General features: G+C 40.6%; 2 protein-coding genes across 7 annotated transcripts; both read right to left on the bottom strand.

Moving 5' to 3' along the window:
* Positions 1-1,288: 1,288 nt before the first annotated feature.
* Positions 1,289-11,946, bottom strand: LOC124482675 (matrin-3-like). Of its 5 annotated transcripts, none has more exons than XM_047043127.1 (21): positions 11,866-11,946; positions 10,443-10,999; positions 10,219-10,280; positions 10,024-10,059; positions 9,661-9,749; positions 9,496-9,539; positions 9,250-9,363; positions 7,770-7,895; positions 7,521-7,682; positions 6,484-6,608; positions 5,966-6,380; positions 4,934-5,050; positions 4,611-4,739; positions 4,229-4,351; positions 3,833-3,961; positions 3,573-3,701; positions 3,350-3,480; positions 3,055-3,181; positions 2,284-2,407; positions 1,954-2,075; positions 1,289-1,612 (listed from the first exon to the last, which is right to left on the bottom strand). In XM_047043127.1, the coding sequence occupies exons 1-21, from the start codon at positions 11,933-11,935 to the stop codon at positions 1,574-1,576; spliced, it is 2,970 nt and encodes a 989-aa protein (XP_046899083.1). In that variant the 5' UTR covers positions 11,936-11,946; the 3' UTR covers positions 1,289-1,573. The 5 variants fall into 5 exon arrangements, with proteins under 5 accessions (XP_046899083.1, XP_046899084.1, XP_046899086.1 ...); XM_047043128.1 differs by having other exon boundaries at positions 11,748-11,925; XM_047043130.1 differs by lacking the exon at positions 7,770-7,895.
* A 981-nt stretch (positions 11,947-12,927) lies between these two features.
* Positions 12,928-24,927, bottom strand: LOC124482674 (matrin-3-like). 2 transcript variants are annotated; one of them, XM_047043125.1, is made up of 23 exons: positions 24,792-24,927; positions 23,434-24,002; positions 23,183-23,244; positions 22,965-23,000; positions 22,556-22,644; positions 22,390-22,436; positions 22,143-22,259; positions 21,925-22,050; positions 21,674-21,835; positions 21,326-21,450; positions 20,739-21,222; positions 19,900-19,993; positions 19,779-19,795; positions 19,400-19,522; positions 17,253-17,381; positions 16,847-16,969; positions 15,921-16,049; positions 15,661-15,789; positions 15,438-15,568; positions 15,041-15,176; positions 13,840-13,963; positions 13,584-13,705; positions 12,928-13,199 (listed from the first exon to the last, which is right to left on the bottom strand). In XM_047043125.1, the coding sequence occupies exons 2-23, from the start codon at positions 23,998-24,000 to the stop codon at positions 13,161-13,163; spliced, it is 3,111 nt and encodes a 1,036-aa protein (XP_046899081.1). In that variant the 5' UTR covers positions 24,001-24,002; positions 24,792-24,927; the 3' UTR covers positions 12,928-13,160. The 2 variants fall into 2 exon arrangements, with proteins under 2 accessions (XP_046899081.1, XP_046899082.1); XM_047043126.1 differs by having other exon boundaries at positions 24,827-24,913.
* Between the last annotated feature and the right edge of the window lie 59 nt (positions 24,928-24,986).

Here is a 24,986-nt window from a genome sequence, read left to right as displayed (position 1 = left end):
CACAATACACCAGGTAGACACATCATGTCTTAATCACTGATCGTGATTCCCTGGACTCACCTGTCTTGGCGTGGTGTATCTCTTGGATCTGGTGGAGGGCTCAGATTTATGTCGTCTTGTGCCTGTCTATCTGTGCTTTAATAGTGTCTACAATTTGGGACGGACAATAGCTGTCTTTTATTTTTTGTTTAATAAGTAAAGAACAATAGTTTATATCTCCGTTATGGAGTACAATATTTCCCCGTCATGGAGTGGTTATACCTCTTATCTTTTCTAAATTCTTAAAACTAGATCACCCCCTTTGTAGGAGGTAGCCTATGCTTCTAAATGCGCACAAGTCTCTGTATCATAGTAAATAGAGATTCTAAGAGTATCTTAATGCAAGCTAATAGAGGGTGAGAGTCTAACATTGACATACACATCATATGTATACACTCCATACTGCTTGATCGTCCCCCAAGGGATATGACACGTCTCTCTTAATTTGGGTTAAGTCCAGGGGCGGTTCTACAGGGGGGCCTACAGGGGCCGGTGCCCCTGTAAAAATGTCCCTGGCCCCCCTGAGCTGACTGAATAATAATACTTTTTTTTTTACACGTTTTTCTTCTTCTAGTAGTCTAGAATAGTCTTCTATAGCCTTTTATGCCCCAGTAAATAAAAAAGTTAGAAAAACACTGGATAAGAGTGTCTGCTAAATGACTAAATGAAACATATCAAGGTATTGAGAGAGCTGAGGAGCTGGAAGAGGGAGAGCCAGAGCCGTTTGTATGATTTTAATGTAAAGCAAAATTAAAGTATTTAATGTTTAAATATAATTTGTTTCCGTTTTTAATGTGCCCCCCCTTGGACCCGTGGGTAAAATTTGTTTAGAACCGCCACTGGTTATGGCAGTCGTACCCGGTCGGCACGTGTTCCTGTGCACAGGAAACCTAGAGCTTCCAGTATTTTCTCTATGCAAGCAGTTTCTAACACACCCTGTCTGATAGTAGCAGAGGATGGTTCCTCAATACATCCTCTATCCTTTATTTATTAAGTATTTTTATTCAGTATTTCTCCAAGGTTCGTTCAAACTAAGGTTTTTTAAGGATCCTTTGACAATCCAAAGATCACTACATGTATGTGTTATAATAAGATCTATATACTCAATATGGCTGCACAGCACCGATTCTCCAGATATGTTCAAAATATGTCATCAGTTCATGAAGGCATGTTGATAAAATCAACCGAAATGTACAGTCGAAATGCAAAGGTTTGCATCCCCCTTGTCAAAAATAATCAAACAAAGTAATGCATTTTATCAATCCATGTATTACAAATGTCCTCTCATCATCACGTTACAAAACATGTAAAATCTTTATGTAAAAATATAACTTTGGGGGAAATATTCAAAATAGTATCCGTTCACAAGTTTACATTCCTTTTGGATGTACTGCAATCCACTCGACCTTCCACCTTCTGCAGGGCACCAGGGCCCGACGAAGCGATATGGCCCCAAACATTTTATACATTTCATCATGAAATGTAAACTAAAAGGCCAGTCTTCACTGTGAAGTTGATTAGGATGCCAGTCATCTCAATAAGATGAAGGCTGCTTCACTCCTTTTACCTTTCTCTGGAAAAAGAAAACACAAGTTAAAATGTGCATTTCAGAACCCATCACTGAAAACAGACATAATTCCAGGTATTTTGGGTGACATTCCACGAATGTACTTTATTCTACCGTAATCAGATAATCATAAGTAATTGTTTGGATGTAAAATCTGGGGAATGTTGAGCATGTGCAGTGGCATCTCAGGTCATAACCACTCACAAAATATTTTCTGAGAGCAAAAATTTCCACTGAGAGAAAAAATTCAGCTGTACTGATGAAATTGAACTTTTTAAACAATAATGGTCGCCATCCATCTTCCCAGTCAGTAATGTTATGTTGTAGGAAGGGAGATAAAAACCCACCTTCAGGTTCTCATAATGTTCCTTGCTGCTGCAGTGGACAGATTTGGCTGTTTTCTGGTTGGTGTAGAAAAGGTTGCACAACTTGCAGAATAATCCAGTTCTTTGTTCCAAATAGTCTAACCCTGTAAATAAAAGTGAAAGACGTCGTAGATTAGAACTAATACAACACTAGAACACTAACCATTATCTTGAGTGGCCTTCCCACCCTAGGAGGACAATACCTTCAACTCGTCTGAAACTAGAATCCTAGATCTGTGTCAGTACACCACAATAGCTAAATGAACAAGTGTAACTCAAAGAAGAGTCTGTAATGAGTCACTGGTTTCTTACCCACAGGCTTGTTGGGTTGATAAGGACCTAGAGGTTCCTCCTGCTCGAGGTCCTCGCTGGCTGCATCAGCCTGGTCGCACTCAGGGTCTCCACAGACCCCCACCCTCTCAGACATCGAGCCATCCTGTCCATGGAAACATCCCAATTCAACGTGCTGTATTCCGGCTACATTCTGATGTGCAGTGTAAAACATTTGAGTAATTTATAACATTTCTGAAAAAAGAACCAATATCACAAACTCGCAGCAGCAGAGTGATGGACAACACCAAGCACTTAGACACGGTTGGTCTCTTTGTAGAGCACCGGAGTATGGTTGCTGGAAACTAAATGATTGTGCTAATGTTCAGATCAATAATAAAAAACAGAAAATCGTTTTTTTTTGTAAAAATATATATATTTTTAAGTCAGCCAACAAAACAAGTACCTTGTTGCACCTCTACGATTGGGGTCAAGGGTAGATGCTGAATGACGGGTATTTATGTGTGCTTCATGTTTGCTTCACGTTTTGTATCAATGTATGCTTCATGTTTTGGCTACCCGTAATGTTTTGGGGCTCTTGTTGTTCATGATCATTGACCTATGCCCTTTTTGTAAAGCTCTTTCTAGTAAGTCGCTTTGGATAAAAGCGTTTGCCAAATGAATACATGTAAATGATTTATCGCTGTCATACAAATTAAATCTAATTTAATTACAGGATTAAAATCACTTTCTCGGTATTGGCAAGACTTATCTAGTCAGACCTCAAAGATAGTCAGTAAATAATCCCATCACCTCCTCCATGGAGTTTCTCTGGGTGGTGGAACTTGTAGGGGATTGGACACTGGTCCCCTCGCCTCCTTGATCCTCTTGATGAGCTTCACAGCTGTTGTTCCACAGCTCGTACTGGACTGGAGTTTTCCTGAGGGCACGAGAACAAAGAAAGATTTGAAGAAAAGCGATCGATCGAAATTCCAAGTACAAACGTTAAGATTGAGCCATGACAAAAGAAAATCGCGTAATAGCCAAATTCAAGATGTCAATCATGATCAACAGGAGTCCCACACATCCCTAGAAGAAAATGATTTACCATGGTATCAGTGAATCCAAACATTTAGACAAGCTGATCTTCAATGTGGTGCCGTAGAACCTTGGAGGACGCAACTCGTACTTCTTCAGCATCTTCTGAGCTGCTTCCACCGTTTCCATCTGGATGTAGGACTAGAGGTGTTCAAGCAAAAACACATTTCTTAAATAATGATCATCCATCCATGACCCCTCAACCTAAAATATAACAGGATTTAAGATTTTACCATCGAACGCCGCCAGTTCAGGTAATAACCTGTGATTTTCCCAAAGGGCTGGGCCAGCCACAACAGTGAGATGTCAGAGTATTTCTCCACCGGTAGCATGCCAATGTAGATAGATCTCCCAGTAGGCATCTGTAGCAACAACATCAAATCACCAATAAACAGAGATATAGAGGCCTCCTTCAACATTTAACACGTCTTAAGTAGATTTACTTAATTGACCTGAAAACAATTTATAGTTACAATTGAATGGGAGAACCCACCTCTAATTCCTTTAGTTCTCCGCACATGAACACATTGACATGTCTCTGAAAAACTTGCGATTTCCTGTTGTCTCTAAGGGCATTCACCATTTCATGAGCTTGCACTGAACTTTCCAGCTGTAACAGTGCCTGAAAGCAGTAAAGACATGTCATTCAAAGCAAATGCTCATACATGAACAAAAGCAGTTACAACCAATTTGTTTCTACATGTATCTAATAATAAAACAGTTGATATACACTTACCTTGACAATAACATCTATATTTTCTATAAATATAACTAGATAAGGCTGTGTGGCAATACAAAACAGGCAGAGTAAGCACTACAACTTAAGCTGTGGGGAAAACAAGACCAGCAACAAAATATATAGGTATATGAATAATCTAATCAGACCCACCTCATGCTTGTTGAAGGTTATGATGTGGTTGACCACGTTTCCAAAAGGCTCTGCCAGTTTGAAGAGGGCATTTTTCAGGCCGAAGCCTTTTCTGATAGGCCGAACAATAACCACCTTCAAATCCTGCATTAAAAAGAGTCCACTAAATACAAATCATTACACAACGGAATTGTGTAGATTTGTGAGCAAAGTAAGCCCAACAGTTAGATGTAGTATTTCTGGATCGAAAACATGCCTAGATGAATCTCCCCTTAGGCATCTGTGTCAAATCATCAATAAATATAAGATATATGGAAGCCTTTAACATTCAAAATGCTTGTTTAAGTTTACTTAAATTCCCTGAATATAAAAAAACACCCAAAGAATGTATTTAAAAACCCACCTTTAAATCCTTTAGTTCTCCACACATGACTACACTGACATGTTTCCCGAAAAGCTTCGATTTCCTGTGGTTCTTAAGGGCTTTCACCATTTCATGAGCTTTCTCTGAACTTTCCAGCTCTAGCTGCGCCTGAAAGCAGTAAAGACATGTCATTCAAAGCAAATGCTCATACATAAACCAAATCTGTTACAACCAATTAATTTCTACATTTATCCATTGATATACACTTTTGTTGACAGGAACATCTATATATTTTGTTTTATAAATAAACAAATAGACCATCCAAAAATATATAGGGATCTAAATAAACAAATTAGACTCACCTGATCACTGGATACGATGTGGTTGACCACCTTTCCAAAAGGCTCTGCCAGTTTGAAGAGGGCCTCTTCCAAGCCGTGGACTCTTCTGATAGGCTTAACAATAACCACCTTGCAATCCTGCAATAACAAGAGTCCACTAAATATAAATCATTTACCCAACTGAATTGTGAGCAAAGTATTAAATAATCTAACAATTACATTGACTCGTACAATATTGTTTTCCTACAGAGCAGATCACTATTTGAATGTAGGGGGTAGGTGCATATATAGCTCAATGGTATAGCGTATGATCAAGCGGTTGCAGGTTCAAATTCACCCCTGTACATCGCTTTGGATAAAGTCTGCTAAATGATCAATACAATCCACCAACCTGTATTCAACTAATGTATACAGGTTGTATATACGGTATATACATATATATAATATAAATGTATTCCAATTTATATAAGAATATATGTATATAGTATGGAAATCATTTGCCTTTATATGAATTTGATGCATTGTGAAAGTAGTAAGGGTTGCGCAATGTTATGAGTTTGAGACGAGAATATAACTGAAAGGTCATGCAAAAAACATAAATAGCCTGCCAAAAACGGATTTTCTACTGATATGAAATGTCATGATGAGGTCAGATTAAATACAGACATTTGATTGGAAGCTGAGTGATTAAAGATGAACTTTGCATCACTGAAATTCCATGATTTGCTTCTCAGTACATTATATACCTGTTCCTGAAAGCATGTGCAAAGTGGAAAAACGTTGTCGCACTGAAATGTGGAGTTAAACCGTTGAACAGTTTCTCTATCGTTTTCAGCTCAGGTTTTGCATAGCCAGGGCAAAAACCCAACCTATCTACGTCACAGCGACCTATCTATGTCAGATCACTGACGGTTGCATTCTGTTACTCAACTGGTACGATGCAAAGACAAAGTAATTAACACATAAAACACTTAGGACTGCAGGTAAGTCTGTTCTGATATCTGCAATTAATTAAGCTAGTGTTGTTGCTGAATAAAAAATAAAAAAACTTACATCATCTCCATGAAAGATCTCCTGCTCCATTGTATCCACGTAATCGCAAAGATTTGGTTGTTTGGCAGCCTTTTGGTCTGAACCTATTAAACTTTTGTCAGCTGACGAATGAAAGTCCAAATACAGGCCAGACTCTGTATCAATGTCGTCTAACAAACTTTGTTCATCTTCCACCATCATCCCCTCTTCTTCCTCTTGATTGATGTTTTCTGACTCCATGTTGTTTTTCCTGTGATCCCCCAAGGTGTGTCTATGTCTTGGTTCTTTAACTTTCACCCTTTCCTCGGCAGGTTGTGTGTCTACCATGTTTTTCTCTTGATTAGCGGAAGTCTCTCCAGTCTCTGTGCTTTTATGCTTGCTGCAGTGGCTTTTTCCGGAGTCTGCTCTTCTGGATGTGGTGGATTCAGGACTTTCTCTACAAGGCAAAAACCACTGTGGTAAACTCCCCTGACATTCCAAGTCCCACGAGAATATTGGTCAGGCCGCCGTGTCCCCTAGAGGAAAGAACCGTCACTGACCTTATCCTCTTTCTTGTTGACGACAAGCTGACTTTGACACCTTTCCCATTGATCTTCAGGGGGTTGGAGCGGTAGTATTTCACCATGATGTCTGCGTCCTTCCAGTCTACCATCTCAATCAGAGCCTGCAGAGTCAAATGGAACATCTCTAAAGAGCTAGGCTTCGCCTAACTTCACTTCCTCTCATACATTATGTAAGGAATTATGCCCAATGAGGAGTCCATTATTAGAAAATATTGGAAGACTGGGGTGCCTGAACCGTCCAATGCGCAGCTAAGTCCTCTGTCAAGTTAGTTATTTTCTGATAATGTACACCTCATTGCCACTATCCCACTTTATAATGGGCATTGTCCTGCTTTTACCATGGTCACTTCCCAAATAATGTTTTTATGAACATTAATTTATGTTTATGTTATGAGCCAGAAAGGTAACAACATTATATGTTGGCAAGATTCAAAGGCAATAATATTGCGTGCGGTTGGCAGTATGTTTAACATGACTAGCTAGCTATCCAGCCATGTCATTGTCCCTATCAAGCTTATAGAGAATCAAAATAATATGTGCAGCTTGACAAGACTACTGAGTTGAATAAGCGAATGGGATGTGAGATGATCCCTAATGAAACTGACACAGTAAGTTCAGAAAAAAGCCAAATAGGTTCAAATAAATGTTAGTCACCCATTGTTGTAATTAGATGTTAGCTTGTTTAAGTGTTTCTATGGTTATTCATTTTAAATATTTGCTCACTCTATGTAGCCAGAGCAATAATTTAGAATGGTAGACAGATTTACTTGAAAATGGTCAGAAAATACTGGACACCCTGCAGCCAATCAGAATCGATTATTCACCCAGACCATGGTATACTAAATAATAATGTCTACCTAAGAACAAATACAAATTAAATAAATATATAGTATTTATGTTAATCAATTTGAGTAGCAATCAATAAACTGTTGCTAACATTTTGTTACCATGTAATACCGTAAAGTTCAGTTACCATGGAAATGTTAATACAAACAAATGAATCACAATTATACCTGATCACTTGAAAATGTGGAATGCCGAACATTTCCAAACAATTGGGCCATTTCAAGAATTTCAGCTTCCTGCTCTTTCCCTGGAGGCAGATGAGAGAAACAGACCACAGCGTTGTTCACACGTTTGGAGGGCCGGGTCTCTGGTTCATCCAGTCTCAGAGTCTGAAAACAAAAGCACGTTTAAGCATAGTCTTGTGATGACAAACGACTGAATGGAAGGGTTCAGATGATGGTACATAATGCACTTACTTTAATACTGCACACGGTTGGGGACAAGTACATGGTCAACTTGTGATTCCTCACATAAGTCGGTTTTTCACCAAAGTGGTTTACCATATTAACTGCCTCCTTGTATGAGCTGAACTCCAGGAAGCCCTATAATATATCAAAAACCGACAGTTTGCCTTACAGTGCGTTCACACTGCAGCGACACGATGCGAGCGACAAGTTTTCCATTCATTTTCTATGGAGCCAGGCGAATCGCTTGCGTGGTGCATTGTGGGTAGCGACGCGACAGAGTTGAGATGTTCTCAACTTTATGCAACTGAGGAGCGATTTTCGCTCCTCCTTGTTTCTCGTAACGTAGCAACCATGGCGAACATTTCTAGCTTTCTAGGTTTTAAGGTGGAGGAGAAACTAATCGTTTGTGTGGCTGCTTACCCAGTCCTGTAAGATACATAGCTGTATTTGTACGGAGATGTTAATTAAAAAAAAACAATGCATGGCGCAAGGTTTGCCGAAGTTATGGGTGCTTGTACTTTCAAATTCAGTTTAGTCACATTACGTAACTTCGTTCTGTGGTAACTAGCTAGCTAGCCCTGCTGGAACTCCCTATCGTATCGACAGATTAGCAGAGGCTGAGGAATATAGTCAAACGTTTTTTACACATGTCAACGTGTATGTCTATTAAACATTTTTGTATGTTGTATACAAGTTGTATTTTGATCGATGTTGCAACTACGTAAACCCAAGGTTTCACACTTGGCCATGACAACTACAATAGTGACTTTAGAGAACTACATTCTACATTTATCTGTTTGAAACGCCCCCGAGCGTGGTGAACTGTGGGAAGGCAAGCGATGGCAAGCGATTCGCGTCACTGCAGTGTGAACGCACTGTTAATGTGTTAAAATAGTATTAAATGTCCCATGACATGAACATTTCACTTTAGGAGGTTATTTAACATTAATATGAGTTTCCCTAGCCTGGCTTTGGTCCCCCAATGGGTAGAAATGTTGATAAATGTAAACCAAGCCCTGGGTATTCTTCTCTGCCTTTGAGAAAATGAAATCAGAAACGGTTTTGAAAATGCTACTTTTATGAAGTCATAAGAGGGAAGGTTACCTCCCCTTTCTCTGCTCTGCCCGCCCAGAGAATCTGTCACGCCTATGAAAAACTGAGCTACTACGACCGTGCGAGTGCAATATTGTTTTTTCCTCAAGAGATATCATGGCTTACAAACCAACAAAGTACAAGAACAGTTGCTCAGGGTTTGGATGTAAAATGATAACCAAAGTATTTTTTTGGCATGTCCTGAGGAAAGATCATTGTGGGACTGCTCGTAGTGGCTGTTATTCTGCACCAAGGCTGACTTCAGATACAGTATTAGGGGACCACTAAGGCCTATATAAAAGCATCCAAAAACAGCATGTCATGGGACCTTTAAGATTTTTTTTTTAATTAAAACTTACATTTGATGTTATTCTCATTCAGTTTATATTCAACTGACCTTAGTGGGGAACACCTGATGTTTGACAACTGTACCATAAGGCTTTGCCAAAGTCAACAAGTCGTCAACACTGAAAACACCAAGGGGATACTTGACCACCACCTTTGTACCAGTCTGGAGTAAATAAAACATTGTTATTGCATTGCCAGCCATAGTTGGCAGAGATGTGCTATTCAGGTTCGTTTCACCTTCCAGAAGGGAGAGTTTTTAGTCAATTAAAGCATGTCAACAGACATGTTTACATACCTTGGGCTTTAAATGAAGTCTTTTTTGTACTGGTATAACTTCTCCTAAATATGGAGAAAAAGTACAACTTATTTTAAAGCATAAGGAAACAAGACCTGTTTTTCACCAGAATTGCAATAGCCTCGATATTAAAGATAATGTGGGGTAGATTGGAAGACTTTTCACCTGAGAGTCGATCTGAGCTATGTGGTTTCTTGAATGGCACTGAAGGGCGGGGCACTTTCCTGGGGGGGGAGTGATCATCATTATCTGGCCTGGAAGGAAGCAGATTAAGGCAGAGACATTTTAATCACAAAGTGTCTGTAGGTAAGGTCTAAAACTCTAGACCCTACCTATGGTTCCAGCTAACACAGTGGTCTATTCCGTCTAATGCTATTGACTAAAGCTTTGAAAAATTTAAAGCAAAACTCCTATAATACGCCACTCTTCCTCCCTTTGTGAAATCTATGTAAATCCACCTACGGTGGCATCAACTGTTTATGACAACTACTAATAAATGACAATAAACATTTTAAATAAATGACTCACATTTTTCTGCTCTCATGGACACATAACTGTGGAAATCTGTGGAAAAGATGATTTCAATCAAAATCAGGCCCACTCCTAATCAATGTAAACCACAATGCTGTGAACTACAGAGACAAAATGAGTCTGACAGTTATCAGATTAAGTGTACACATTTAACTTGAGTCTCTGAATGTTTTGATTTTCCTTTACACTTACAAACACATGATTCTTCGCTTCCCCTCTGCATGTCGCTTCCCTGTCAGGTGGATTGTCCATGCCTGGCAAGAGAAACAAACACCCATGAGCAAATGTGCAGATTGGAGAAATGGAGCTAGTGCTCATAGAACCCCACCACAGCTCTTTGGATCTCATCCTGGCATCCTGAGTAGAACATCAAGACAGTCAAACAATAGAATATTTTGGAATGGACAATCATGTACCGTTTTAGACTTCACCGTGCACAAGCACAGAGAGCATGTGTGTGGAAGCTCCTTGGGTATGACTCCACTGAAGTCATCCACTTCATACGACATTGGAAACTTTGGTCGGCGGTCTGGAAGCTTGTCTCTTGGGGTCCTCGTGTGACAGGAATCTCTACTCCCCTCCAGCCTCTCAGGCTGTTCCACGCCCTTGTAGCCCACCACTCTCCTGTCTGTGTCCCCATGACAGTTTGGCCGGTGGGGCTCTGGGTAGGTGGGACTGACTTCTTTACGATCGTCTCTTGAATCAGCGTGCTCTTTCTTAATCTCTCTTTTAGGGGACACGTCTCTCTGCCTCGCTTCTTCTTGGGCTCGTTTAGTCTTCAGCTGCATTATAAGAGCGGGCAAAGTCTCCACACTTATCTCACTCGCTGGCATCTGGGCCAGGGCATCCATATCTTCAGGCGAGAGACCTAGAGTGGCATACAAGTTCATAGTACTCATCGGTGCATCTCCAGAGCCTTGCAGGTGTGTGGAGGTGTCACTCTCACAAGAGGGGTGTCCGCTTGCCTCCATCACTAAACATTCAGGATAACAGAAGAAATGTACCAATCAAATTAAGGTATAAAAGGCATGGCTAACACTTTATTGGAAGTGTAATGTATACTATGTAATTGCATTGAAATACACAAACTAACAACATTGTAGAAGGAGTTGGGCAGGATATTGAGTGTGGACAGAGTTAAGTTCCTTTTACACAAAAAAAGATTTGTAAGACGTTTTTGTTTTGTTTTTTACAAATGTGTAGTCAACAAGTCTGTGTTATAAGTGCAGTGTAACAATACGACGAGGCTCAGCACTGATTTCATGTTAAGCTTAAATAGGTGTCAATGTTTTTGCTCATGGTACAGGTCTAACATGTCTTCGTGTGCAATGAAATCACATGTATTGTAATTTAACGTTAGGTTTCATGCTAGTTCATCTGTATGAATCTTGTTAGATTGTAACTCTCTTTACGTTCGGCTAAAAGCACAGAAATATTACTTGGCTAGTTAACTTTGCTGTTTCAGATGTTTGTAAACACTGCTAAACTTAGTCCCTTGCTACACTAGATAGCATTACAGTGTCGAGCATACACCCAACCCATTGTCTCTACATGTATCTTGTTCGCCATCAAAGCAAGACCGCGACACGATGCACGTACAAAATAACCCCAGCAATCTATTATCTTCCTAGCTAGCAACCATTAGCACTAGCTAAATAATCATACATAAGCAGAAGACAACAACCTCGAGTTGCAGCTTAGACACAGAACTTTCATTTTACCTTCACCGTTGGGATAACGTTATAAATCCTTTATATTTTCATTTGTGGATTGCAAACAATATCGGCAAGATGGCTAACGATAAACATGTTCTGCATTCTCGGTTCTGCATCCCCTTACTTTTTCGAAGAGGGTCCAACTGCAGACCTCTGGACCCCCAGACCTCTCTCCTCACGCCCCTCTCATGCATGTGTTATCGCCCCCTCCGGTCGGAGGAAGTATAGTATTTACCTACGCCTCTCAACCGTATCTACTATGAGTGAAATATCCGTCTGTTCACGTTCTAGTGTGATTTTAGGGCACTTTAGGGGGTTAACTATTTAGGTATTGAGCAAAGTTTGAATTTTGCACGTGTCTATTTTAGAATTCAAGGACGTGCATTGCCGCGTCCCCCCCCCCCCAATTATTCTCAGTAAGCTTTCCATGTAATTCTTTCAGCCATGTTGAGCTGTCGCTCCATTAAGTGCCTTCGGTCTGAGTGGATGATGTCTGTGACTTAGGCAACACTGGTGGGACGTAGCAGTAAGAAGTAGCCTATGCCATTGTATTCCATAACACATTTTTATTGTTGTTTTGAAGATTATTGTAATTTATTATCCAACAACCTTTGGAAAATATTTGTATTTTGTTTAATTTCTAATGGCACTATTACTTTTAATGAATTACCTCACTGGAATGTGAATACAAGGATGTTACACAACAACTTTTGTTGCATCTTTTGTTATGTTGAATATTCAGGAACAGCAAATGATAATCAACAACTTCAGAAATAAATGTTTTCTCACTTTTTTTTATATGACCGAATATTACTGACACGCTTGAATTACACTGTTATATGTACCATGGATAAGAAGCAACTGAACAACTGAAAATTCATAAAGGGCGATTTTCAATTTAATTGTTGAGGGGTACCAAATATATCTTTCCTCCACTATAATGATGTCCACTGCAGAATATCCATCCCTTCTTTTGCATCAGTCATGCATCAGATGGCTCCCTCTTCACAGGGTCTAAAGAATTCTGGTTGACTTCCAACATTGTCTCCAAATAATAGATGAATTATGAATCAATGCGTCAGAATATAAAAACAAATAGATCCAATAATGCGCACACAAAAATACCTGACAGTATAGATACTTTGCAGCCTATGGGACAATTGGTTTTGGGAGGTCAAAGGTGATGCTGTGTTTTATAAATGTTTTATTTGGTTGTTTTGAAAAAAACTGATCAAGGTCACTACACATGTACTATAATAAGATCAATATACTTAATATGGCTGCACAGCACCCATTCTCCAGATGGGTTCAAATCATGTCATCAGTACATGAAGGAATGTCAACAAAATAAACAGATACATTTAGAAGGCGGGTCTTCCACTGTGAAGTGTAGGATATACGAATAGGATGCCAGTCATCTCAATCAGCCAATGGCTGCTTCTCTCCCTCTACTTTTCTCTGAAAAAGGGGAAACATTTCTCAAAGTTAGTATGTGTTAAGAAATAAGACCACCATCACTGAAAACAGACAAATATTTGGCTGAAATTCCACAAGTGAACTTGATTTTAGCTTAGACAGACAATCTTAAGGAATTCGATGCAAAATCTGGGGAATGTTGAGCGTGTGCAGTGACGTCTCAGTTCCTAACGACTCACAAGGTATTTTCTGAGAGCTGAAATTCCTACAGAGAAAACTGTAAGCTACAGACTACTCCAGGTACAAGAATTGTAAGTAAACAATGCAGCTGTACTGATGAAGTTGACCTCTTTTTAAACAATAATGGTCGTCATCTATCTTCCCAGTCAGTAACGTTATGTTGTAGGAAGGGAGAGAAAAACCCACCTTCAGGTTCTCATAATGTTCCTTGCTGCTGCAGTGGACAGATTTGGCTGTTTTCTCGTTGGTGTAGAAAATGTTGCACAACTTGCAGAATAATCCAGTTCTTTGTACCAAATAGTCTAACCCTGTAAATAAAAGTAAAAGACGTCTTAGATTAGAACTAATACAACACTAGAACACTAACCATTATCTTGAGTGGCCTTCCCACCCACCTAAGAAGACAATCTCTTCAGTCTGTAACGAGTCACTGGTTTCTTACCCACAGGCTTGTTGGGTTGATAAGGACCTAGAGGTTCCTCCTGCTCCAGGTCCTCGCTGGCTGCATCAGACTGGTCGCACTCAGGGTCTCCACAGACCCCTTCACTCTCAGACATCGAGCCATCCTGTCCATGGAAACATCCCAATTCAGTACGATGATCTGATGAAGCCATTGATTCCATTCGGATAGGAAGGGCCAATCTCACAGACTTGCCGGAGCAGAACCTCAGAAAACCCCAAGCATTTAGAGACAGTTTGGCTCTTTGCAAAGCACCAGATTATTTGTAAAACATGCATAAGAATTCTTTACATACTTACAAGTTTCCATATCTAATTTGACAAAATACTACATATAGTACTTAATTGTACTGGTTGCTAGAAAGGCATCTTGAAAACCTAACAAAAATACAAAGTTGAAGCACCTCCGGGATTGGCGTTAAGGGTGTGCTGAATGATGGCTATTTATAACTGTCATACATATAATATCTATTTTATTTATTAATTTTTTAAACAACAGGATTTAAATCATGTCATGGCTAAACATTAATTTGACTTCACAAACTATAGGCCAACATGTGAGAATAATTAGTCACTCATTAGTCCCAAAGCAGGCCACTGTCTGTGCATTGCTAACAGGACATGAGAGACCAAGAGTAGAGCCACTCGTTTGGGAATAACACATTCCTTTGTAATGCATCATGAAAATGCGAAAGGGTACCTTCAAGTATTAGACAGACACCAAACATCAGAATAGAGCCAGGGTCATTAGTCTGTTCCTCTGAGGAAACAGCTTGTGGGTAAGCGTACGCTCCAACTAGGGAGAGAAGGGCCTGGTGAAGAGGTCGAGCTGACATTTAGAGATAGGGAACGTGTACACAGAGCCATCCAGGGAGAAGGGGGTGTCTGTGTGTGTGAACTGTTTGGACGGTTTTGGGAAATAGTGTCAACGAGGGAGGGGGACATTTGTTCATGTTGACTAAAATATGTGTTGGATGTTACATGTCTCTAGCGTTCTGTATTCCTGTAACCACGGCTGCTTTGCTGAATACACCGTCAAGCTGCCTTGATTTTGAAAGATCTTCCGATTTTCTCTTGACCAAAAACCTTCTGATGACTGAAAAATTGCTATGATCACTTTCTCATTATTGGCAAGACTCGCTATCTAGTTTATCAATGATAAAGTCAGTAAATGATCCCGTCACCTCCTCCATGGAACTCCTCTGGGTAGTGGAACTTGTAGAGGATTGGACACCTTTCCCCTCGCCTCCTTGATCCTCTTGAAGAGCCTTAGCGCTGTTCTTCCGGGCCAGCCACAGCTCGTACTTGACAGGAGAATTCCTGAAGGCACAAGAATACAAATTAAAAAATTCAGAAAAGTGCTGAATCTTATATTAACTTTCAAATCTGGGAGGAAACCTGCAGGAGCTGTGTAAATAGATTTCTTCTAACCAACTTCAATTCCAAGTAAAGGTTCAACAACAATGTTATTGAGACATGACAAAAGAAAATCCCGGAATTGCAAACTTCTGTGATTACATTCAAGATGTATCTAAAAACAGCTTCAGGAGCCACTGAGAAGCCAAGAAGAAGAGGGCTTACCATGGTATAAGTGAATCCCCCTTCCTACACAGGCAGATCTTCAAAGTGGTGCCGTAGAACCTTGGAGGACGCAACTCGTACTTCTTCAGCATCTTCTGAGCTGCTTCCACCGTTTCCATCTGGATGTAGCACTAGAGGTGTTCAAGCAAAAACACATTTGTGAAATAATGATCTTCCATCCATGAGCCTCCAACCTTAAACGTAACAGGATTTGAGATTTTACCTTTCTATGCCGCCAGTTGAGGTTATAACCAGTGATTTTCCCAAAGGGCTGGGCCAGCCTCAACAGTGAGATGTCAGAGTATTTCTCCATTGGTAGCATGCCAATGTAGATGGATCTCCCACTAGGCACCTGTGTGGACAACATCAAATCACCAATAAACAGAGATATGGAAGCCTTCTTCAATATTAAAAACGTCTTACGTAGGTTTACTTAATTGACCCGATAACCATTTATATTTATAATTGAATGTAAAAACCCACCGCTAATTCCTTTAGTTCTCCGCACATGACTACACTGACATGTTTCCCGAAAAGCTGCGATTTCTTGTGGTCTCTAAGGGCTTTCACCATTTCATGAGCTTGCTCTGAACTTTCCATCTGTAAACGCGCCTGAAAGCAGTAGAGACATGTCATTCAAAGCAAATGCTCATTCATGAACAAAATCAGTTACAACCAATGTTCTACATATATCTCAAATAAAAATCTGTTGATATACACTTTCCTCAACAGTAAAGGCCCGTCACACCATAACGTTCTGGTCAACGTTGTATGACATTAGAGGAAATGTTGGTAATTGTCCATGGTCGATGGTATAACGCTGGTATAGCGCCAGAAGAGCGTTGTGTGGACGCTGGTGACGCTGGTTATCGTCGGTAATCGTTGGTGATCGTCAAAGTTTAATTTTAAACACTGGATAACGCTGAAGAATGTTTGTGGAAAGTTTGACTAACGTTGCACGCGTTTGGCTATCGTTGGTCAGTCGTTGCCCTAGCGTTACTTGGTTGTTATTCATCGTTTGCAAAAGCAAACGTCGTTTTCATCGTTTGCCTTCGTCACACATCGTCACATGCTAATAGTTTTCAGGGGTGTCTTACTTGGTCGCTGTTACACGCTCCTCATGCGTCAGTCCCACGCTAGTCATACGTTATAGTCACACGTTAGTCACAAGCCAGATGTGTCCACCTCGCCATAGAATGCTCGAAATTGAACGATTAGAACTTTCAGAGAACGTTAACCAGAACGTTATGGTGTGACGGAGCCTTTACATCTATATTTTCAATAAAAGTAAATAGATAAGGATGTGTGGCAATACAAAACAGGCAGAGTAAGCACTACAACTTAAACTGTGGGAAAAACAGACCAGCAACAAAAAAATAGGTATATGAACAATCTAATCAGACACCCACCTCTTGCCTGTAGAAGGATACGATGTGGTTGACCACTTTTCCAAAAGGCTCTGCCAGTTTGAAAAGGGCCTTTTCCAAACCATAGGCTCTTCTGATGCGCTGAATAATAACCACCTTCCCATCCTGCAATAAAAAGAGTCCACTAAAATCGAAATCATCACACAACTGAATTGTGTAGAGTTATGAGCAAAGTAAGCACAGAGAGATGTCAGAGTGTTTCTGGTTCGGAAGCATCCCTAGATGGATCTCCCACTTGGCATGTGTCGACAACATCAAATCATCAATAAACATAAGACATATGGAAGCTTTCAACATTCCAAACTTCTTGGGTACATTTACTTAAATTACCTGACTTACCTGAAAATTAACTGCAAAACACAACCATAGTTTTGATTTGAAAACCCACCTTTAAATCCTTTACGTCTCCACACATGACTACACTGACAAGTTTCCCGAAAAGCAGCGATTTCCTGTGGTCTCTGAGGGCTTTCACCATTTCATGAGCTTGCTCTGAACTTTCCAGCTCTAGCCGCGCCTAAAAGCAGTAAAGACATGTAATTCAAAGCAAATGCTCATACATGAACAAAATCCATTTGAACCAATTTGTTTCCACATTTATCTAAGAATAAATCTACTGATATACAATTTTGTTGACAGCCAGATCCATATCTTTTGTTCATGAAAATTGCTAGGTCACTACATTGAGCGAAGGACAAAAAACAGGCAGAGTAAGCACTAATACTTAAAACTGTGGGGGAAAATGGTTTATAAATAAACAAACAAACAAACACCAGCAAAAAAATATATACAGGTATTGTGGCAGCCGGAACTCGAAATGATACACTGTCGACACATTCACACACTCGTCACTTAACACACTGTTACTTAAGCTACTGGTAGCACAATCAGCAAAATTGCACTAAGTGTACCCTACTTGTCTGTAAGTTAAAATAGGTTATGTAAGGGATAATGCCCCGACGAGGTGTCCAATATCACCTGATAATGGATGATGCAGAGGCGTGAACCGTCCAACGCGTAGCGGACTGCTGCTTCCACGGAGTCCATTATCAGGTGATATTGGACACCTCGAAGGGCATTATCCCGCTTATACCATGGTCACTTGCCAACAATTCTTTTTACAAACATTGATTTATGTTCAGGCGTTTTTGCAATAGAAATGTATGTTTTTTTTTTACGTTCGCCAACTCTGATATTTTATAGTCCGCTCAGCTCATAGAACCAACACTGGGTTTCCCTTGGCTGAGCTATTAGCCCGAAAGCTAACGTTATGCTAGCAAGATTCAAAGGCAATAGAGTTGAAGAGCAAATGGATGTGAGATGACCGCATCAAAGTTGACATTCTCCAAACAACAGTGATTATCATTTGACAGTATGTTTAACAACAAGCCTAGCCAGCTATCGAGCCATGTCATTGTCCCCAAATAAAATCAACATTTTTAAGAAGAAAAGAATCTGCCACGTGTAGAGTTGCGGCTACTGTCGTGTTGGCCGCAGCCTGTCTGAAGTACAGTAGATTGACTAGTCTAGCGAGGTGAATAGCGAATGGGATGTGAGATGAGCGGTTACGTGACACTGACACAATACATTCAGCAAAGTAACATTTTTGTAATAGGTTAAAATAAATATTTAAGTCACTCATTGTTGTAAATACAAGTTAGCTTGTTAAAGTCTTGTAAATGTTGTTCTTGTTGTTATGGTTACTTATTTCAGACACTGTGTAGCCAGCACAATAATTTAGAACGGTGAAAAGACAGTTTTGCTGCAATGACGTAGTAGGTGTCCGTTATCACCCGATAATGGACACCCCTGCAGCCAATCAGAATCGAATATTCAGCCAGACCATGGTATAAAAGGCTAGTATAGGATATTGTGTATTATATGTTTAGTTTACTCTATCGTTTAATATTTTGTATAATTAGGAGGTTTATTGTATTATATGTTAGATTGTTATAGGTGTAAATTGTTCTAAGTACTTATATGTCATGATATGCCAGGTTGCTTTGCGATGTCTTTTCCTAAGAATTTCAGTGCACAATCTAACCCTGTGTACCTGACAATAAAAGACTTGAACATGAACATGGCCGCTGAGACATCAGATTGGTTGTACGAGCCTTTTCTCGTCTTGTAAGCGCCAACGGGAGGCAGCTGTAGTGCATTGGACACTTGAGTAAGCTGACAGCGCCTTGCAAGAACCAACTCAGTCACAGGGGAGGGAACAGCATGCAGGTGAGAGCCGGAGTCCGGCTAAGAGTCCATGACATCACGTTTGAATGACCCCTCTGCTACTGTCCACAGCTAATATCAGGGCGTAGAGACGCCATATACCGGATGGATTGCCAGATGCCCTCCCAGAGGAAGAACCTTTGTTGATTTAGTTTGTTTTTAACTTTTGGGGTTTTCAGGTTAATAAACCCACACAGGGGTGCGTAATTTTGACTTGTCAACACAAGACTCTGTATCGTTTTCATGCGCCCGACTACAGCAAACTTCACAGGTTGCCAAAGAATATAAATAATCTAGTCAGAGACCCACCTCATCCCTGTAGAAGGATATGACGTGGTTGACCACCTTTCCAAAAGGCTTTGCCAGTTGGAAGAGGGCATCTTCCAAGCCGTAGGATCTTCTGATAGGCTTAACAAGAACCACCTTCCCATCCTGCAATAACAAGAGTCCACTAAATAGAAATCATTTACACAACTGAATTAGTAGAACTGTGAACAAAGTATGTCATCAACCTATTACATTGACTATCACAATATTGTTTTCCAACAGAACAGTTAACACTATTTGAATTTAGTGGATAGGTTCACGTATAGCTCAATAGTATAGCGTATAATCGACAGGTTACAGGTTCAAATCCACCCCTGTACGTCACTTTGGATAAAAGGTCTGAAGAATACACTCCACCAACCTGTGTCTTGTCTGAACCTGAAAATATGAAGAAAAACAATCAAATAATGCACAATTGATATGAACAGGCATTTAATGAATCACATCAGGACCAATTTACGTTGCGTTAAGTCATTACATGCCTAAAGATTCGTCTTCTTCCACAACTTCATCAAGTTCATCCAGCGTAACAAAATCATCAATATTCTCTGGAAAATTCATGTCGTCCACGTCCTCCTGTAAATGACAGCAAAACATTAGTTTGGTAGAAATGGTTTTGAAAGTCATTTGTGGTCATAAAAGGTTGCTCCCAAAGCCAGGCATTTCATGACTGTACAATTGAATACTTTACAATTTACACCGACAGTCATAACCAGAATAACACTATATCTGGCTACTAAACGGATGTAGTACAAAAATGCACAATTAGTTTAATTATTTCGAACGCCAATCTTAAGACCATGATCATGGTCCACTCAAAATGAAACTTGTCAATAATGAAACTGATCATTAGGTATAGCCTTAGTCTGCATCTTTGTAAACTGTTCTATGAATTACACGCAAATTGTACTGTTGTATTCTTTGTTGGCCATGATATATAGCCAACCCTTACACCACCAAAGAATATATGGCTGATATTGGGCAACATGGAGGCCAACAATTGACATCTTGACTGTATCTGTCGATGATGATCTGGTCTCAACATAAAGCGTTAATTGGCACTGAAATCTAAGTTAGATTTCTGCTGTACCACGCTTTAAATTAGCTTTAGCCGTTCCATCTGATCAGTGGAGGATCTCAACCTACTACATGCTCCCAGACCTTCAACCAAGTTGAAATGCTTTGGGGGGGGGGGGGGGGGTCAATGGCCAGGTATCCACAACTTGGTTACTTGGAAGTCAAAGTATTTTCAATTCGGGGGCACAATCAGACTTGGTTTGTGGAATCAGGTCACAATAAATGAATGACAAAAATTCCTTACATCATCTTCATGAAAGATCTCCTGCTCCATCGTGTCCTCGTGATCGCAAAGATTTGGATCATTGGCAGCCTTTTGATCCGAATCTATTACACTTTGGTCAGATGGTTCAATGTTTTCTAGTCCTTTCTTCTCTTCAGCATCTGTCACGGGTGAAGCGCTTTTGCAACTGTCAGTTTTATCAACATTAACATCGGCACCAGTCTCTGTATCAATGTCATCTAACAGACTTTGTTCATCTTCCACCATCATCCCCTCTTCTTCCTCTAGTTGAATGTTTTCTGACTCTGTGTCGTCTTCCTTGTGATCCTCCAAGGTGCTTTCATGGCTTTCTTCTTTAACGTTCACCATTTCCTCGGCAGGTTGTGTGTCTACCATGTTTTTCTCTTGATTAGCGGAAGTCTCTCCAGTCTCTGTGCTTTTATGCTTGCTGCAGTGGCTTTTGCTGGAGTCTGCTCTTCTGGATGTGGTGGATTCAGGACTTTCTCTACAAGGCAAAAACCACTGTGGTAAACTCCCCTGACATTCCAAGTCCCACAAGAATATTGGTCAGGCCGCCGTGTCCCCTAGAGGAAAGAACCGTCACTGACCTTATCCTCTTTCTTGTTGACGACAAGCTGACTTTGACACCTTTCCCATTGATCTTCAGGGGGTTGGAGCGGTAGTATTTCACCATGATGTCTGCGTCCTTCCAGTCTACCATCTCAATCAGAGCCTGCAGAGTCAAATGGAACATCTCTAAAGAGCTAGGCTTTGCCTAACTTCACTTCCGCTCATACGTTATTTGTTATAATAACTGATTATGTATTATTTTCTGGTGGGTGTCAATCATTTTGAGAAGAAATGAACAAACTACCGATAATGTTAAGCTACCATGTGATTCCGTTCTTGCAGTTACCATGGAAATGTCAATACAAACAAATTCATTACAATTATACCTGGTCACTTGAAAATATTGAATGTTGCACACTGCCAAACATCTTGGCCAGTTCAAGAATTTCAGCTTCCTGCTCTTTCCCTGGAGGCAGATGAGAGAAACAGACCACAGCGTTGTTCACACGTTTGGAGTGCCGCGTCTCTGGTTCATCCAGTCTCGGTGTCTGAAAACAAAAGCACGTTTAAGCATAATGTCTTGTGATGACAAACAACTGAATGGAAGGGTTCAGATGATTGTACATACTGCACTTACATGAATACTGCACACGGTTGGTGACAAGTACATGGTCAACTTGTGATTCCTCACATAAGACGGTTTTTCACCAAACTGTTTCACCATATTAACTGCCTCCTTGTGTGAGCTGAACTCCAGGAATCCCTACAATATATAATAAACAGAGTTTGACTTAGTATGTTATTTAAAGTAGTATTATTTTGATGTTATTCTCATTCGGTTAATATTCAACCTACCTTAGTGGGGAACACAAGATGTTTCACAACTGTACCATAAGGCTTTGCCAAAGACAGCAAGTGATCAACACTGACAACACCAAGAGGATACTTTGTGACCACCACCTTTGTACCAGTCTGGGGTGAAAAACAGAAAACCAAACAACATGTTATTGTTTTGCCAGACAGAGTTTGCTGAGCAGTAAATCATATGCTATGGGGAGTTTTTAGTCAGTAAAATAATGTAAACAACCACATGTTTAAATACCTTGGGCTTTAAATTAAGTCTTTTTTGTAGGGGCCAAACTTCTCCTCCTAAATATGGAGAAAAAATACAACTAGTTTTCATGCATGAGGAAACAACCTATTTTTCACCAGAATTGCAATATCCTTGATATAAAAGTTAATGTGGGGTAGATTGGAAGACTTTTCACCTGAGAGTCGATCTGAGCTGTGTGGTTTCTTGAACGGCACTGCAAGGCGGGGCACTTTCCTGGGGGGGGAGTGATCATCATTATCTGGCCTGGAAGAAAGCAGATTAAGGCAGAGAAATTTCATTCACAAAGACTGTAGGTAGGTTCTAAAACTCTAGACCCTACCTATGGTTCCAGCTAATACACTGTTGTAGTTAGTCTAATGCTATCGTCTAAAGCTTTCAAACATAACAGCAGCACTCCTCTAATACGCCCCTTTTCCTCCAAGCAGCTTCTGACATGCCAAATCTGTGGGACACTTTGCATGCGAAACATCAAATGCCCAGAACATTACTCATTTGATAGCTGTGTTACAGTGAGAGAATGGTTGCACCCTAGGGTGTTAAGCATGACTTTTTGGAAGACTCACATGTTTGTGCTCTCAGGGATTTCCCACTCTGGATATCTGTCAAAAGATGAATTTGATCAAAATCAGGCCCAATGGAAACATATTCACAACTACAGTTAAAATGTATGGCACACTGCTGTCCTATACAAACAATATATTAGTCCAACAGTTAAAAAATATACCATATGAGTTGTACACGTTTCATTTTTTGTTCCCCTTTTCCTTTCCTTTACACTTACAAACGCATTATTCTTCGCTTTCCCTCTGCATGGCGCAGTCCATGGAGATGGCTTGTCCATGTCTGGTAAGAGAAAACTCTCATGAGCACATTTACAGATTGGAGAAATGGAGCCAGTGCTCATTGAACACCCCCCCCCCCCCCCCCCCCCCCCCCCCCCCCCCCCCAGCAGTTATTGATCTCATCCTGGCATCCTGGGTAGAACATCAACTGTCAAAACAATACGATGTTTTGGAATGGATAATCACGTACCGTTTTAGAATTGACCATGCATAAGCACAGAGAGCATTTGTGTGGAAGCTCCTTGGGCGTAACTCCACAGAAGTCATCCACTTCATACGACATTGGAAACTTTGGCCGGCCTTCTGGCCGGCTGTCTGAAAGCTTGTCTCTTGGGGGCCTAGAGTGACGGGAATCTCTCCTCCCCTCCATCTTTTCTGGCCGTTCCAATCGCTTGTAACTCACCACTCTCCTATAGTCTGTGTCCCCATGACAGTTTGGCCGGTGGGGCTCTGAGTAGGTGGGACTGACTTCTTTACGATTGTCTCTTGAATCAGCGTGCTCTTTCTTAATCTCTCTTTTAGGGGACACGTCTCTCTGCCTCGCTTCTTCTTGGGCTCGTTTAGCCTTCAGCTGCATTATGAGAATGGGCAAAGTCTCCACACTAATCTCACTCTCAGGGATCTGAGCCAGAGCATCCACATCCTCAGGCGAGAGACCTAGAGTGGCATACAAGTTCATAGTACTCATCGGTGCATCTCCAGAGCCTTGCAGGTGTGTGGAGGTGTCACTCTCACAGGGGTGTCCGCTTGCCTCCATCCCTAAACATTCAGGATAACAGAAGAAATGTATTCATCAAATTAAGTTTAATGTATACTACATAACTACACTGGAATACACGTACTAAGAGCATTGTAGTAGTGGAAGTAGGGGAGGATGAGAAGTGCACACATTGTCAAAGTTATTTAGGCATCAAAACTAAAAGGATTGGTGAGACATTATTTTGGTTATAAATGTGCAGTCAACAGGAAAATACAAGTCTGTGTATCAAGTGCACAGGGTGTCCGTGTTTTGGTTCCAACCAAAGCAGAGGAATTGATCGCACAAGTTTCAAGTCAATTAGGTTAGGTTAATGCATTAGTTTATATATCGTAATTCAACGTTAGCACTTGCATTTATGTCAGTTCATCTGGACCAGCTCGGCTACAGTAAGTATGAATCTCGCTCTGCTTTACTTTTAGTTTTTCTAGCAGCAGCAATGTTACTTGGCTAATTAACATTGCTGGTTCCGATGTTTGCAAATCATTGAGCAGTCTCAATGCTAGCTATCATCACATTGTCATTACATCTATTTCGTTTTCTATCAAAGAAAGACCGCGACACGAGGCAGAAACAAAATAACCACATTAGCTTCCTAGCTAGTTAGCACCAGCTAAATAATCAAGCACAGGCGAGGTAGCTAGTCGCCACCTTGCTAGCTAGCAACAACCTCGAGCAGCAGCCTAGCCTCGGGGCTTGTGTTTCACAGTTACCTTTGGGCTAACTTTATACATCGTTTATAGCTGCACTTGTGGGATGCAATGAAAATTGGCAAGATAGCTAACAAGTACCTTTTCCTGCAATATCAGTGATATTCCTATCGTACTTTTATAGATACTCCTCTTCTTCTTCGTTGTCGTCTTCTTCTAGTTGACGGCGGTTGGCATCCGGTGGTGCTGTATTTCCCCTACTCTATCGGTGGTTTTTGACAAAATGTTGGACACCAATGCTAAAATGTATTGCCGCCATCTACGGAGCTGGAAGGT

This window comes from Hypomesus transpacificus, chromosome 20, assembly GCF_021917145.1.
Source record: "Hypomesus transpacificus isolate Combined female chromosome 20, fHypTra1, whole genome shotgun sequence".
Lineage (NCBI taxonomy): Eukaryota > Metazoa > Chordata > Actinopteri > Osmeriformes > Osmeridae > Hypomesus > Hypomesus transpacificus.
Note: the sequence above shows the minus strand (reverse complement) of the source record. Positions and strands in the feature narration are given on the sequence as shown.

Bases quoted from the DNA above. Each gene is read 5' to 3' on its own strand.
- LOC124482674 (XM_047043125.1), bottom strand. From the start codon at position 24,000: ATGGAGGCAAGCGGACACCCCTGTGAGAGTGACACCTCCACACACCTG. The intron at 22,051-22,142 runs GTAGGTTGAATA...TATATATTGTAG, and splicing joins ATCTTGTGTTCCCCACTAAG to GGATTCCTGGAGTTCAGCTC. The intron at 21,451-21,673 runs GTATAATTGTAA...TTGACTCTGCAG, and splicing joins CAATATTTTCAAGTGACCAG to GCTCTGATTGAGATGGTAGA.
- LOC124482675 (XM_047043127.1), bottom strand. From the start codon at position 11,935: ATGCATGAGAGGGGCGTGAGGAGAGAGGTCTGGGGGTCCAGAGGTCTG. The intron at 2,408-3,054 runs GTGATGGGATTA...TTCCATGGACAG, and splicing joins AGAGAAACTCCATGGAGGAG to GATGGCTCGATGTCTGAGAG. The intron at 1,613-1,953 runs GTGGGTTTTTAT...TTCTTTTTCCAG, and splicing joins AACATTATGAGAACCTGAAG to AGAAAGGTAAAAGGAGTGAA.